This window comes from Austrofundulus limnaeus, unplaced genomic scaffold, assembly GCF_001266775.1.
Source record: "Austrofundulus limnaeus strain Quisiro unplaced genomic scaffold, Austrofundulus_limnaeus-1.0 Scaffold8, whole genome shotgun sequence".
Taxonomy (NCBI): Eukaryota; Metazoa; Chordata; class Actinopteri; order Cyprinodontiformes; family Rivulidae; genus Austrofundulus; species Austrofundulus limnaeus.
In genome coordinates this window covers 4,672,079-4,684,668 of record NW_013952410.1, presented here as the reverse complement: position 1 = coordinate 4,684,668, position 12,590 = coordinate 4,672,079, and the positions used below count along the sequence as shown (strand labels likewise).

Here is a 12,590-nt window from a genome sequence, read left to right as displayed (position 1 = left end):
CTTAAACACTTTGCTACCATATTGAAGTAACATATCTATGTTGGTTTACTTTTCAGAGATTTTAGATCAGCGGTTCCCAAAGTTGGGGTCTGGACCACAATAGAATGTTATTTTTATTTATTTGCCACAATTGTTGGGAGAGATACAATTTGCTAAATTTAACCAAAGATATATGGGTGACGAGTTATCGGCCCCTCTCAAAACTTTTTTGTAATCAGTGGAAAAGTTAAAAAAGATGTGATAAATGTTAGCTATTGTAATGAAATTATTTCATGAATTTCCTTAAAATGAGAATTATTAGTTAGATCACATTAAAACATATTTACCATTATTTTACCAGGCAAGTCCCATTGAGATCTCAGATGTCTTTTTCAAGGGAGGCCTGGGCCTGAAGACAACCTATTGTACATGTTTTTGTGTTGTTGGGGAAACTGGAGTACCCGGAGAAAACCCACGTAAACATGAGGAGAATATGCAAACTCCACACAGAAAGACCCCAGGTCTGAACCGGGGATCGAACCCAGGACCTTCTTGCTGTGAGGCTTCAGTGCTAACCACTGAACCGTGGTGCCGCCAAAACATAAAGGAAAGAACTGAAATTCTACAAGTTCAGGGTTTATTGAGCTTTTTACATAAAGTCTGTTGTAATCAGAAAAACCTGTTTCGACTGTAAAACAACCTTAAAGAAAATGTGACATTTTCAGTGACCTGACATCAGAATAAAGGTCTGACAAGTTCTGGATTCGAACCCAGGACTCTCATTTATAGCTTCTCATGCTAAGCTAAACCAAGCAGAAGACCCTGGTGGGCTCAGGATGGGGTTTTCCTCTGATTACTTTTTATGATCGATTAAACTGATTACTGAGTTGAATTAGGATTAATTTATTGATATTTATAACTTTGCAGGCTGAACAGATCGAGCTCTCGAGCCAGATGTGTCCCACGGGTGGACCGGTGCTGATCAGCCTGACGCCACTTCCTATTTGCATTTAAAGCAGTTCTTATTGCAAATTAACTAATCGACTTATCTGTGTGAACATCCTGTTTTATCACATTAAGGTGGGTTTAATTAACTGAAATCTTTGTTTTAATTCAAATCTCCAGATTGTGGACACCCTTAATTTGTCAATTAGTCCTGCTAATGATGTCAGCATTAAAACAATGCTATTACAAACACATATTTCAATCACTGTTGTAGTTTAAAAAAATAAGCCAATCAGAGCCTTTATCTGACTACATAAAAATAAAGCTTGTTGTTGGAGTTGAGAACCAGTTCAAGAGGTTTAGATAAGGTCAGTTTCTGCAGAACAGAAGCACTAATTAATACACCATGAAAAGCAATTTACACCCCTGCCAAGGGGATGGGTGTTATTTACCCTGACCAATCAGAGCACTCAACAAGAAACAATTAATAAAACAGGAAATAAAGAGACTGGAGGAGTGTGGAGGGTGTTGGTATGATTAAATAATTAACAAGACAGTCCAGAGAAGGAGAATCAATCCCAGCCTGAGCTCATTTTCTCTCGTTGCTTTGCTAAAAAAATGACTTTATTAATTCTAACAAAAGCTTTTGAACAGACATTGATGAAAGACAAGAATTTTGAAACTCCTCCAGAAGGAAAGAAAAGAAATGAGGTGAGAGCCATTATAGTTTTCCTTAGAAAAAAGAAATACACTGATCATTTCAGCAGGCTCAGACTCCAGAAAACTGAAGGAAGGGTTTTGATCAACCAGTTTGTCTGATATTAGAATTAAAAAGGCTGTAAATTAAAACACTTTGTTAGACACTCTTCTTTTATCCTGCAGTAAATGAAGTATTTTGTTTTAATTACCTCTCTCCTTGAATTAGTCATGCTGTCCCTGGGCTCTAAAGCTTGAACTGAGTAATTTCTTCTCCCTATCTGTGATATTTAGTCCACTTAATAACTAGCAGACCCTGATTAAACCCTGCTATGACACCTGTTCTATCGAGCTGAAGATGAAGATTTTGCTCAATCTGCAAACTGTAACGTTTCTCTGTAATTTAAACTGTGTTGTGCTAAATTTAAAATGCAATATTAAAAACAAGGCTATGCAAAATATAAAAAAAACAGCTTTTGTTCTAGTCACAATAAAAAGACATGCGTTTTTTACCTAAAAACAAAGAACTTCCTTCCATTTCGTTCTTTTTTTTCCACAGAAAATGAAAATGTGTCGGTAGATGCGACCACGTCTGCTCTACTCCCCCCTGTCCAGTTCTCCGGGAGAGATGGGAGGAGTGTGTGTGAGGGGAGTCGGGCTTACAGCTGGTTATTTACAGGAGGAATTAGACCAAATGCATAGCGACTAAGTTCGAATAGGGTTTTAGTTAAAAACAAAAACAACAACAACTTTGGTTGAAGAACTAAAGCTAAACAGAGCAGTTTTACTTTGCCCTGAAGCATCACCTACTTGTTGCCTTGTGCTTGGTTTAACAAGCTGGAAACAGGAGTCCAGCCTTCATACCGAGCTGCTGCACTGCGGATCAGATATTAATGACTCACCTGTGAACAGTGAGCGCACATACAGCCATCAATATGTCAACCACTTTACAGGGTGGGCATATGAGTTCCCACTGAAACAAGTTGATTTAGTCTACAGCAACACTGAAAAAATAAAAATAAAAATAAAATAAAAATAACCTGATCTGTAGTAAGTTGGACGTGGTGATAAAGAATACTTAAAAGAATAGAAAATTATTTCATTAGGAGCTGCATGTGCGGTGCATAAAATTGTAATATTTTTAGTGTGATGTATATTTTGACCACAAGGGGGCAGTAAAATCAAAGTATTCGCACTGATAAATTGTGTTTTTTATTCTAAAAATGAAGTAGTCATCCTTGAATTGCTCACTGTTGTTTCTTGTAAATTTGTTGAGATTACTCTTGCATTTTTATGAGATACTGCAACATGCAGTAAACGTTTTTCTCATTGTTGCCGCTGGAATTTTTTTTATTTTAACAGACAAGCAGGCTGCAGACATTAAAGCAAGTTGTAAATTGTATTTTCTGCATGAACCATTGCAGCGTTCTTTTTACAGTAAATTGTTAGTTCCGCTAATAATTTTTATGTAAAAAAAATCAAAACAAAACAAAAAATATAAATAAGATAAAACAAAAACTGGAACTAATAAAACAACTGTGTCACATTAATTTTCATTTTATTTACATTTCTCTTTCTCATACGCCGATGCTATTTGATTCACCCCTCCCAGAAACTTTTATTTAAAATGTTAAATATAAACTTTAACGTAAGGTAATCCACATAGAGCAAAGCACACAAAATTACAAGTTTATCTGGAGGACTCGAGACAAAATTAAATAAATAAAAACAATAACAACCAAAAATAGAAAATAAAATTAATAAAATAAAAAATAATAAAACTGGCTTGGGTTTAAACAAATAATTTATGAATTAATCCAGATTACCTTGTTTTTAAGAGTAAATTTAGGTTGGGATTTTTTTTTTCAACATAACTACAGAAACGTTGCCAAAATACTTTAAAATGAGGACACGACGAAAACGAATCATTTCCTATTCATAGGAACGATCACAGAAAATGCAGAATAAATAAATAATCGATAATAAATAAAGAATCCCATCGATGTTTCAGCTCATCACGTGACCAACTCTCGCGATATTTCTGTTTCGGTCACCCAGCCGTCCTGGTTACTCTTCACTGTTGAGAAACATCAACATAGTAACCCGGGAAGAAGAAAGGAGGTTTTGGAGAGGCGGGTGGAAACATTTTTTAGAAGAATTCTTACAGCTAACTTGGATTAGCCGTTTGAGCAGAATCTGAAGCAATGGATTATCTTTGCTGGAAAAAGTTGGTTGTTTAGTTGCTGTATATCTCCTGGCTACCATTGATATAGCTAAGCTTAGCCGGCTAACGCTAACGTTAGCAAACAGCTCACTCAACAAAAGTGAAGGAGAGTTCCAGGGAAGTTGGGAGTTTCTTCTCATCATGAAGACATCAGCGTAAATGTGGACTCTTGAACATACCGGATCATTTCCCTAGAGGTATGCGTTGTATGTCTTAAATAGCTGCTAAGCTAAGATCTTTATTTTTCTGCCATCTAGCGTTAGTAATATAACTGTCGGAGTTGGCAGCGGCTCCGACTATTTCCTGGAACTACATGGCAACATAAATCAGAAGTCAGCTGGTTTAATAACTTTTATTTGTACTAGAGTTTTAAACGTACGGCGACTGTATTCAAGTTTAGCCAGGTTAAAGTGTCATTTGCGAGGACAGTTATATCTCACTTTTTATGTTACACTCGAAACCGCTTTTATTATCTAGTTTGTCTCAATAATGAGACGAGTAATGCCTGGAACGCAAAGTAATACGACAGTTCATTACGATTACTTGGTTTTGGAAAAGCTTGGATTTGTCCACTGCCTCACTTGTTTTTATTATTTTTATTTTTATTTTTATTTTTGAACACGTTGAGCTGCTAGTTGCAGAGACATTTTTGATTTTGAGTTGATTTATCTGAATGGGAGTTCTGGTGTCGCAGCACAAGTCAAGTGACTTCAGTCAGTTCATTAATGATTGCATTTAGTGTGGATAGTAAATGTGATATGACCAAGAAGTGTTTGTGTAAAGTTGTGCAGAGTTAAATGAAAGCGACTTAAACTTAACTTGAAACTGTGGTGTTTGTGGTTTATTATTATTTTTTAATATATTTTGTTTGGAGGGGATTGGGTGTTAATTTGCAGTTATTCATCCCATCCTACCAGATATCTTTCAGTCTTTCTGAACTTTCTGACATTAATGTTTTTCACGATATGTTGTTTTGTCATGTTTTTATTTTTAAACTAATAGGCACAATTGTTTGTTGTAAACAACACAGTGTCAATGGTTAAAAAGGCTATTATGTTGTCAGACAGAGCAGATCGCCTGCAGTTGAAAACTCTTGGATTATTGTGGGTTTTAAATAATTGCGTCTTTGTCTTAAAACCTTGGTGTTCATTTCCTTTTTTTTAAGAGAAGTGTTTTATAATGCTGGTGTATGCACTTTTTAGTCAGCATTTTAACTGAAGGAAGTAATTTTGTTCGCTTATTTTGAAATCCAACGTACCAGGAATAGTTTGCTTAAACTAGGGTGGAAGAAAATCCTCATTTTTAGTTGTTAAATGCATTTTGTTGTGTGATTAGGGTCTCTAGGAGTGCCGAAATGTTGAATTTAGTTTCTCCTGGTGCTGCGTACGTAGATGTATTCTGTTTGGGTGGTATTTTTCAACCCATTCAGTTTTCATTATTAGTTATTTTTTCTTTATTATCAACTTTATTTGAGACACACCTCAGAATAGGGGTGAAAGAGGGACCTGTGGAGTTACAATAAGAAAAGGTTGCAGTTCCATTTGATATAGACTCCAACTAAACGGTTTAAATGTGAACAGGAAGGATTTAAAAGCAAGATCTCTACTTTAAGATTTTTACTAATTTTACATGTATTTATAAAAGCTGCAAAATTTTAGTTGCTTATGAAATTCTTCTATATATGGTAGTCTTCACAATTCTCAAAAATAACAGCTATCCAAGATTATTACCATTATTAATAAAAACCTTAAATATTAAGAGTCAGCATGTTTTGTTATCAGAACAATAAAGATATACAGCTATGCTGTTGACTAGTGCTAATGTTGATCCAAACATGTGAGGTCAGAATTAAAGCTGCTTTCAGTAAACATAAGTTTGCTGATGTGTGAAATGTGTTTCCATTTGGAAAATGCGTAGCAGCGTCGGTATCAAATGGTGCAGTGGCATCACTTTGTTGGTATTTTGGTTTCAGTTTGTTTATTCAAGAAGTAAGTTTGCTGTACTTCAAGGTAACTTGGTAAATGATTGTAAAATGGTCAGCACAGTGGATTAATGTTTAGCACTGTTGCCTTACCGAAGCTCTCTGGTTCAAGCCCCTGGTGTCTTTCTGTGTGGAGTTTGTTCTCCTCGTGTTTTGACATTTGGGTACTCCCCTCTGAAAAAGAGGTCTGTGATCCAAGTGAGATTTGCCTGGTTAAATAATGGTTAATAAAACTGAGAAAGTTACTTGAATGACAAACAAATCAAGTATTTAAGTATGAAGTAGTCATATTGCCTTGATTCACCTCACTAGTGTGACCTCGTGATTATGACCGATAACCAATATTTACCAATATTACACAAACACACAAAATATGCACAAATACATTGTCTTTTATTGATACTGTAAGAAAAATGACCAGACTGCTGACATGGCTCTCTGCTTCACTTATTTCTGGCTGCGCAGCATCATTATCACTATCATGATCAAACAGATACCACTCCATCAACCATTTCCCCTCCGAAAACAGAAAATTACCAATATCGGCCGATATGATGATAATGCTGATTTACCATGCAGTGTTTCCCCTAGGAAGTTGGGCTGGGGGGTGGTACTTGTTTAATAAAAACATAAATTTACGTGACTCACCTGCAATTATGGTAATAAATTTACACATACATGAATATTTAATTGCCCAACTACATCCTAGTTAATGACTCCTCATGATTATTGTCAATAAAATTATTATTGATAATAAGTGATCAGAACTGTGTGCAGCAGATGATCTGAGTCCAGAGTTCTGTTTGAAACCTTCTGGAGCTCTTCTGTGTGACTCTAGGTGGGACAGAGTGTGGATGGTTGATTGTCTCTTTTGTGTCCCTGATGGAGACTGGAGACCTGTCCAGGTGTCTCTGATGGAGACTGGAGACCTGTCCAGGTGTCTCTGGTGAACTGGAGACCTGTCCAGGTGTCTCTGGTGAACTGGAGACCTGTCCAGGTGTCTCTGGTGAACTGGAGACNCTGTCCAGGTGTCTCTGGTGAACTGGAGACCTGGAGACCTGTCCAGGTCTCCAGTTCACCGGAGACACCTGGACAGGTCTCAAGTCTCCATCAGGGACATTATTACATTAAATATAGCAGTCTCCCAGTTGGTACACTTTCTTTACTTAAATTTTCTAACTTTGGCTGCAGGTGAATGGGAGAGATGAGGAGCAGCAGGAGGACTGAAGCGTCTCTTAAAAGCTCTGCTCAACTGTTTACTGATCACAATATTGCTCCAGGTGTGTAGACTGCATTTTAGTTTTTGGTTTTAATAAATCTGAAGTTTCTTAATTTTTACTCAGAATTTAATTTCAATTTAATGTTTCCAGATCAGTTGATTCTTTGTCACATTTTAATCAGATCTGTGAATTATTTATTTATTTATTTTTCCCAAAGAGCTGACAGCTGCATGGAAAGGTCTGACTCAGTCAAAAGCTGCTGTAAGTAATTCTAAAAATGATTTTGGCAAATTGTATTGTCAACTTTGTTTTTTTATAACTGTTGTCACGTTATTGAAGCAAAGAAATCTAATCTAAAGAGTCTGACACATGTTGTTGTTTTTGTTTTGTTTGTTTTAGCTGCGACACATAGAAAACTGTTTAGAGGCCACTCCAGGAACTGGGGTTCTACTGGACTCTGTCTCTGAGGCCCCCAAGAAGAAATCTTCTAAAAGAGTCCGACACAAAGGTGACTCATTTCAAAATATAAATGTGAACTTTATAATATACATAAAGATTCAGTTATCACAAATGTCTGATTACTGTTCTGTTCTGAAAACCATCAAAGCAAATTGGACGTCTTTAATAGGATTATAAGAGTACCTTTTCCATTACAGATGGACAAGTTGATGTCCTTGAAGGGACTTCAAAACCCACTGGTGGAAATCAGCAGAGTCCAGCAAAAAGTAGCTCTCGCAGCCCTTTGAGGAATACCACCCAGGACAGCAATGTACGGAAGAACAGCAGCGTGGAGTTCAGGGAACCTCTTGCCTCGTACAGGTAAACATACTGCACCAAAATATATCCACAAAACGTTATTACTGACATCCCGGATGGGACTCAGCTGTATGCGGGCAAGAAGTTGTTCAGTGGTGGTTTTTCTTGGTTAAGCTTTGCTTCACTTAAGCTGCATGCTGTGTGTGTTTCTGATCAACTGTGTTGTGCCTGCATGTGTGCCTGTACACCAGCAATCTCTCTGTTGAAGCACAGCTAAGCAGCAAATATTAGGGACGCAACAGTTAAAAACGAATCAATTAATAATCTATTATAGCTGCTTCAAATGTGAATCGCTTTATAAAAATGAATGAATGGATTTCATTGTTCTTGTATAACAGTAAGTTATGCTTTTAAGACAAAATCAGTTTGATCTTTGAGAACTTTTGGTCAAAACAGGATATTTTTATTTCTTTTGAAGTTATATTATGTTGCTAAGACAACAGACTGTTACAGCTTTCTACAAGGACAAAAATACTGATGTTAAAATAAAAGAAACACATCTGGTTAAAAAATGGCTACAATTCATTTTGTTGGAAAATAATCATAATAGTCACTCATTTACAGGCCAGCAGTCACTCTTTCAGAGATGAGGATGTTCTCATTCTTGATAGAGAGGAACGTTGGTTTGAGAGAGGAGTAAAAGAAGCCATTTTTGTAAAGAAAGACCGTCCATCATTAAACAGAGGTGGGGGCCTCCGTTTTCAGCTGTCCCCATCCTACAGCGCTGCCATTGGCAGTATCACTCCACCCCCTGTTAACAAAAGGTATTAATTAGGGTGAACGATAGCCATGTGATGTGAGTATGAGTAACCTGTGAGCCATGGCCAGGTGATGTAAGTATGAGTCACCTGTGAACGATGGTCATGTGATGTGAGTATCAGTCACCTGTGAGCCATAGCCAGGTGATGTGAGTATGAGTCACCTGTGAACGATGGTCATGTGATGTGAGTATCAGTCACCTGGAGGCAGGACATAAAAGCCTGAATTTGCCTGAAACTCTCAGACTGAAGAAGTCTCTTGGAAGAGAGACGAAACGTTTCATTAAAGAAGAACCCGTCCAGAGGACTTATACAATTTTTTTTTCCTTTGATTTTTTACCTGGATTACTGAGATGCATCAGGACAATCATTATAGTCAATCAATAATCGAACTGGGGCTAGAGTGAATCGTTACATTTTTAAATACTATTTTTTTTATTATTTTACGTTTTTGCCAGTGATCTTTTTTATGTTATTCATGATTGGAAATCATTAAAACAGAGAAAACCCACAAGTTGCAGTGTGAAATTAGTTGCTTGTAGTTGCGAGAAAATAAGGACTGCAGTCATTATAAAATGTGAACAGAGAATATTTCTGAATATTTTAATCTTGTGACCAACAAATGTTTTAGCTATTTATTCTCCTGGAAACTACTTATCTGACTCTCACATGAAAACAAGACATAATGGCAGTACTCAGGCAGTACTCCGGTTGTTACTGCAGGACTGAAGTTAAAACTGTGAGTTTGCATGTGCTAATCTGTTAAAACGATAAGCAAATTTTCAAGCCGAAAAACACATAACGTGTCAAATATGCTCAGTCAGTTGGAACAGTAATTTTAGATTGTAGCCAAAAAGTTTCGAATAAAATTGACTTTTCATAGAATATTGTTTAGTTTCATGTCTTAAGAGGAAAATGGAAAAAAGTAGCAGTTATGTGTGAAGTTTTGGTGATTGCTTTCTTAAAGTGTAAGATAAAAAGTTCAAGACTTTACAAGCAAGTGTACATAATGAGAGAAGTCCAAATACAGTATTTCAGTGTCTGTAGTTTTATTGTGCTACAGACAAAGAGAAACTGAAAAACAAAACCGCATTACTGAGTGTTAAAGATATGACAGAAATTTAAACAGTTACCATGCCAACAAATATGAGTTTACATCGTCATTGTGGGTAAACACAATTGTTTTTTGACTTGTATTAAACAGAAAGTGTATAAACACATTTATTAAAGGCACATTCTGATTTATAGTAAAAGAAAAAACTCTTAGGTGGAAAATGTAATTTGCTAATTAATCAGTCTAATCTATGACTTGGTTGACTTCTAATATAGTTAGATTGCAGAGTGTCAGTATAAGAAACTGATAATCTGTGGTTAGTTCTTCTAAAATTTGAACAAGATTAGAGAAATGTTTGTTTATGATTAATTATTTACAGATTTAAATATTCTTTATTCCACTGAATTCAAGTAGCTGTCTGTTTTCTTGGTCAGTGATGTTACTGTATAGGGCTGGGTATCGATTCAAATTTCCCAAATCGAATCGATTCGATTCACAGGGGCCCAATTCGATTCACGATTCACAACGATTCAGGACAATTCACAATTCAGTTTGATTGATTTTTAAATTAGTTAAGGATATCATGCAGTAACACATTTACTTTGATATAGAAGATATTCTCAAAGGAACTAATTCTGCAAATAGTAGAAACTAATTCTAACTTGGTGTGTTGGTCAAATTATAAACATTAAGGGCAAACTTGTAAATTGGAGTTTAATCTTGAAACAAAACTGTCTCAAGTTTCAAAGGGTTTAAACTAAAAGGAATTGCAAGAGAAAGTGTTGGATACAGTTTTTTAAGAAATTAAGAATAATTTTCTTGATCATTAAGAAGTGATGGAATAAGGCTGCAGGAGAAGAGGTGGGATAATATAATTGTTTATTTATGCCCACTCTTGAGTGTATGAAAATTGTATTTGTAATGTTTTTGTTAGCTTCTGTTCAGTAAAACTTATTAACAAGAAGAAAGACAGAAAAAAATTACTTCAGCTAAAACCTTCCATCACTGTGAATTACATTAAGATGTTTCTAAAATTTATAAATAATCTTGGTAACAAAACTAAACGATTTTGTTAGACTGATATCTTTCACACATTTATCCATGCTGAGAACAGTTTCAGTCAGATGTTTACATACCATTGTAGTTATGGTTCAAGCCGCTCGAAGTTTCGTTTCCCGCTACCGCGTCTAAGCGCAAATCTTTGCAAACAAAAGCTGCCATGGTCTCTGTTATCTTTGAGTTCAGCTGAGAATCATCTGGTAATTTTAGTGATTCCTTAGTTTCTTTTGATTTGCACCAGACAACTTGTTGTCGGGAGCTAACATTAGCGCTGACCGTCAACTGGATGTAAACCTACGGCAAGCCAGGAGTAACACACAACATGGAAATGTGCAGCTTCATCGCACACAGCACCCATGGTGAAAAATCAATCTCATGACTTATGAATCGATCTTCCCAAATTTGAACGAGAATCGATCCAGATCGATTAAATCAATTTTTTTAAACCGAGCCCTATTACTGTAAGACTTGCCTTATATTAGAATAAAAGTTCATTTTATGATTGTTGCATTTTTTTATTCATTAGTGAACACGTTCAGTGCATATGTTTTCTCTCCTTCTGTCAGCTATGGCCATTTGTGTGTTCTTTTGTAAATTTGCTAAAAGCAGTGAATCAAGAGTAAATCTTTTTTTTCCTCTTCTTGATCCCTTGTAATCTGGTTTATGTCCAGAGAGGCCACCCCTCCTTCACGTCCCTTCTCTCAGCTGGAGGCCTACAATCTGCAGTCTGTGCCAGGGTCGTCCTACACATCCTCTCCGCCTCAGTCAGATCCTCTGCCCAGCCAGATGGTTTACCAGAGAGACACCAGGGACAGACAGACTGACAGGGACCTGGACAGCACACGTTCCTCTGCTCTGGAGAGTGCAGAGGTTCGCTTCCTCAATGACCAGTCAGCCCTGGACATCCTAAAAACAGAAGGAAACGCTCACAAAGCACAACTTAGCATGGATGAATCAAGTCCGTGCACAGCTCCCACTCCAGGCTCATCACGCCGTGGGGAGAGCACTCCTTCCACTAGTCCTGGCTCAGCTTCGCAGCGATTGGAGAACCTAAAGCGACACCAGCCGGATGATAAACTGGAGAAGCTCAAAGCGCGGATTAGAAGGCAGAGGAAACATCTAGAGGAGGCTGCAGAGAGGGAAAAACTGCAGGGTCAGCTCGAAAAGCCGAAAGCTGCTTTTGTCGAGAGTGAGAGTGATGGTGTCACCACTATGCCCACAGCCAAGATACGCAAAGTAACAACCGGACCTCCTGCACCCATATACAAAGGTATTATAAGTAAAGCCCATTTCTCTATTTTTATTCTTTTATTTTACTATATATTGTGTCAGATGTCTTTAAGAATACAGATTTGATCTGTATCAGTGGAAACAGGATGCTGCAGTTTACATGTTTCTTTGTATTCACAGGTTTTAACAGCACTGAGACAAAGATCCAGACCCCTGATGGGAAAGTTTGGAATGAGAAGGACTTCCATAACCTCAGCAGAGAACTCTACAGAGACACTCATCATTGTCCTGGTATAAATGCTTATATTTACAGAATTACACAAGATAACATTACAGATTTAGCTTTAGGTTTTTCCTTGTCACAAAGGGCTTTTTGTGTAGAGCAGAACAGTGGTTGGACCAGTTTTGACTGTCTGTTTTTCAGGGCTTTTATTAAGAACATATACCAAATATCCGCAATTTTAAGTCACAAAAGATTACCTATGAGTCTTTTTAAATTTATTTCTGTTTTTTAAAACAACACTTTTTTTGGTACAGTGGTTTGCAAAAGTATTCATACCCCTTGAACTTTTCCATATTTTGTCACATTACAACCACAAACATAAATATATTTCACTGGAATTTAATG

The 12,590-nt window shown here is 36.8% G+C and overlaps 1 protein-coding gene across 4 annotated transcripts in view; it reads left to right on the top strand.

The window, feature by feature from the left end:
* The first annotated feature begins 3,705 nt into the window (after positions 1–3,705).
* The window catches only part of cep350 (centrosomal protein 350), a 44,807-nt gene continuing 35,922 nt past the window's right edge, over positions 3,706–12,590 (top strand). For all 4 annotated transcript variants that reach the window (XM_014000805.1, XM_014000809.1, XM_014000798.1 and 1 more), the window contains exons 1-7: positions 3,706–4,041; positions 7,017–7,105; positions 7,263–7,306; positions 7,445–7,553; positions 7,702–7,864; positions 11,404–12,002; positions 12,143–12,253. In XM_014000805.1, coding sequence (XP_013856259.1) covers positions 7,021–7,105; positions 7,263–7,306; positions 7,445–7,553; positions 7,702–7,864; positions 11,404–12,002; positions 12,143–12,253 — 1,111 coding nt within the window. In that variant the 5' untranslated portion in view covers positions 3,706–4,041; positions 7,017–7,020. The remainder of the gene's footprint in view (positions 4,042–7,016; positions 7,106–7,262; positions 7,307–7,444; positions 7,554–7,701; positions 7,865–11,403; positions 12,003–12,142; positions 12,254–12,590) is intronic.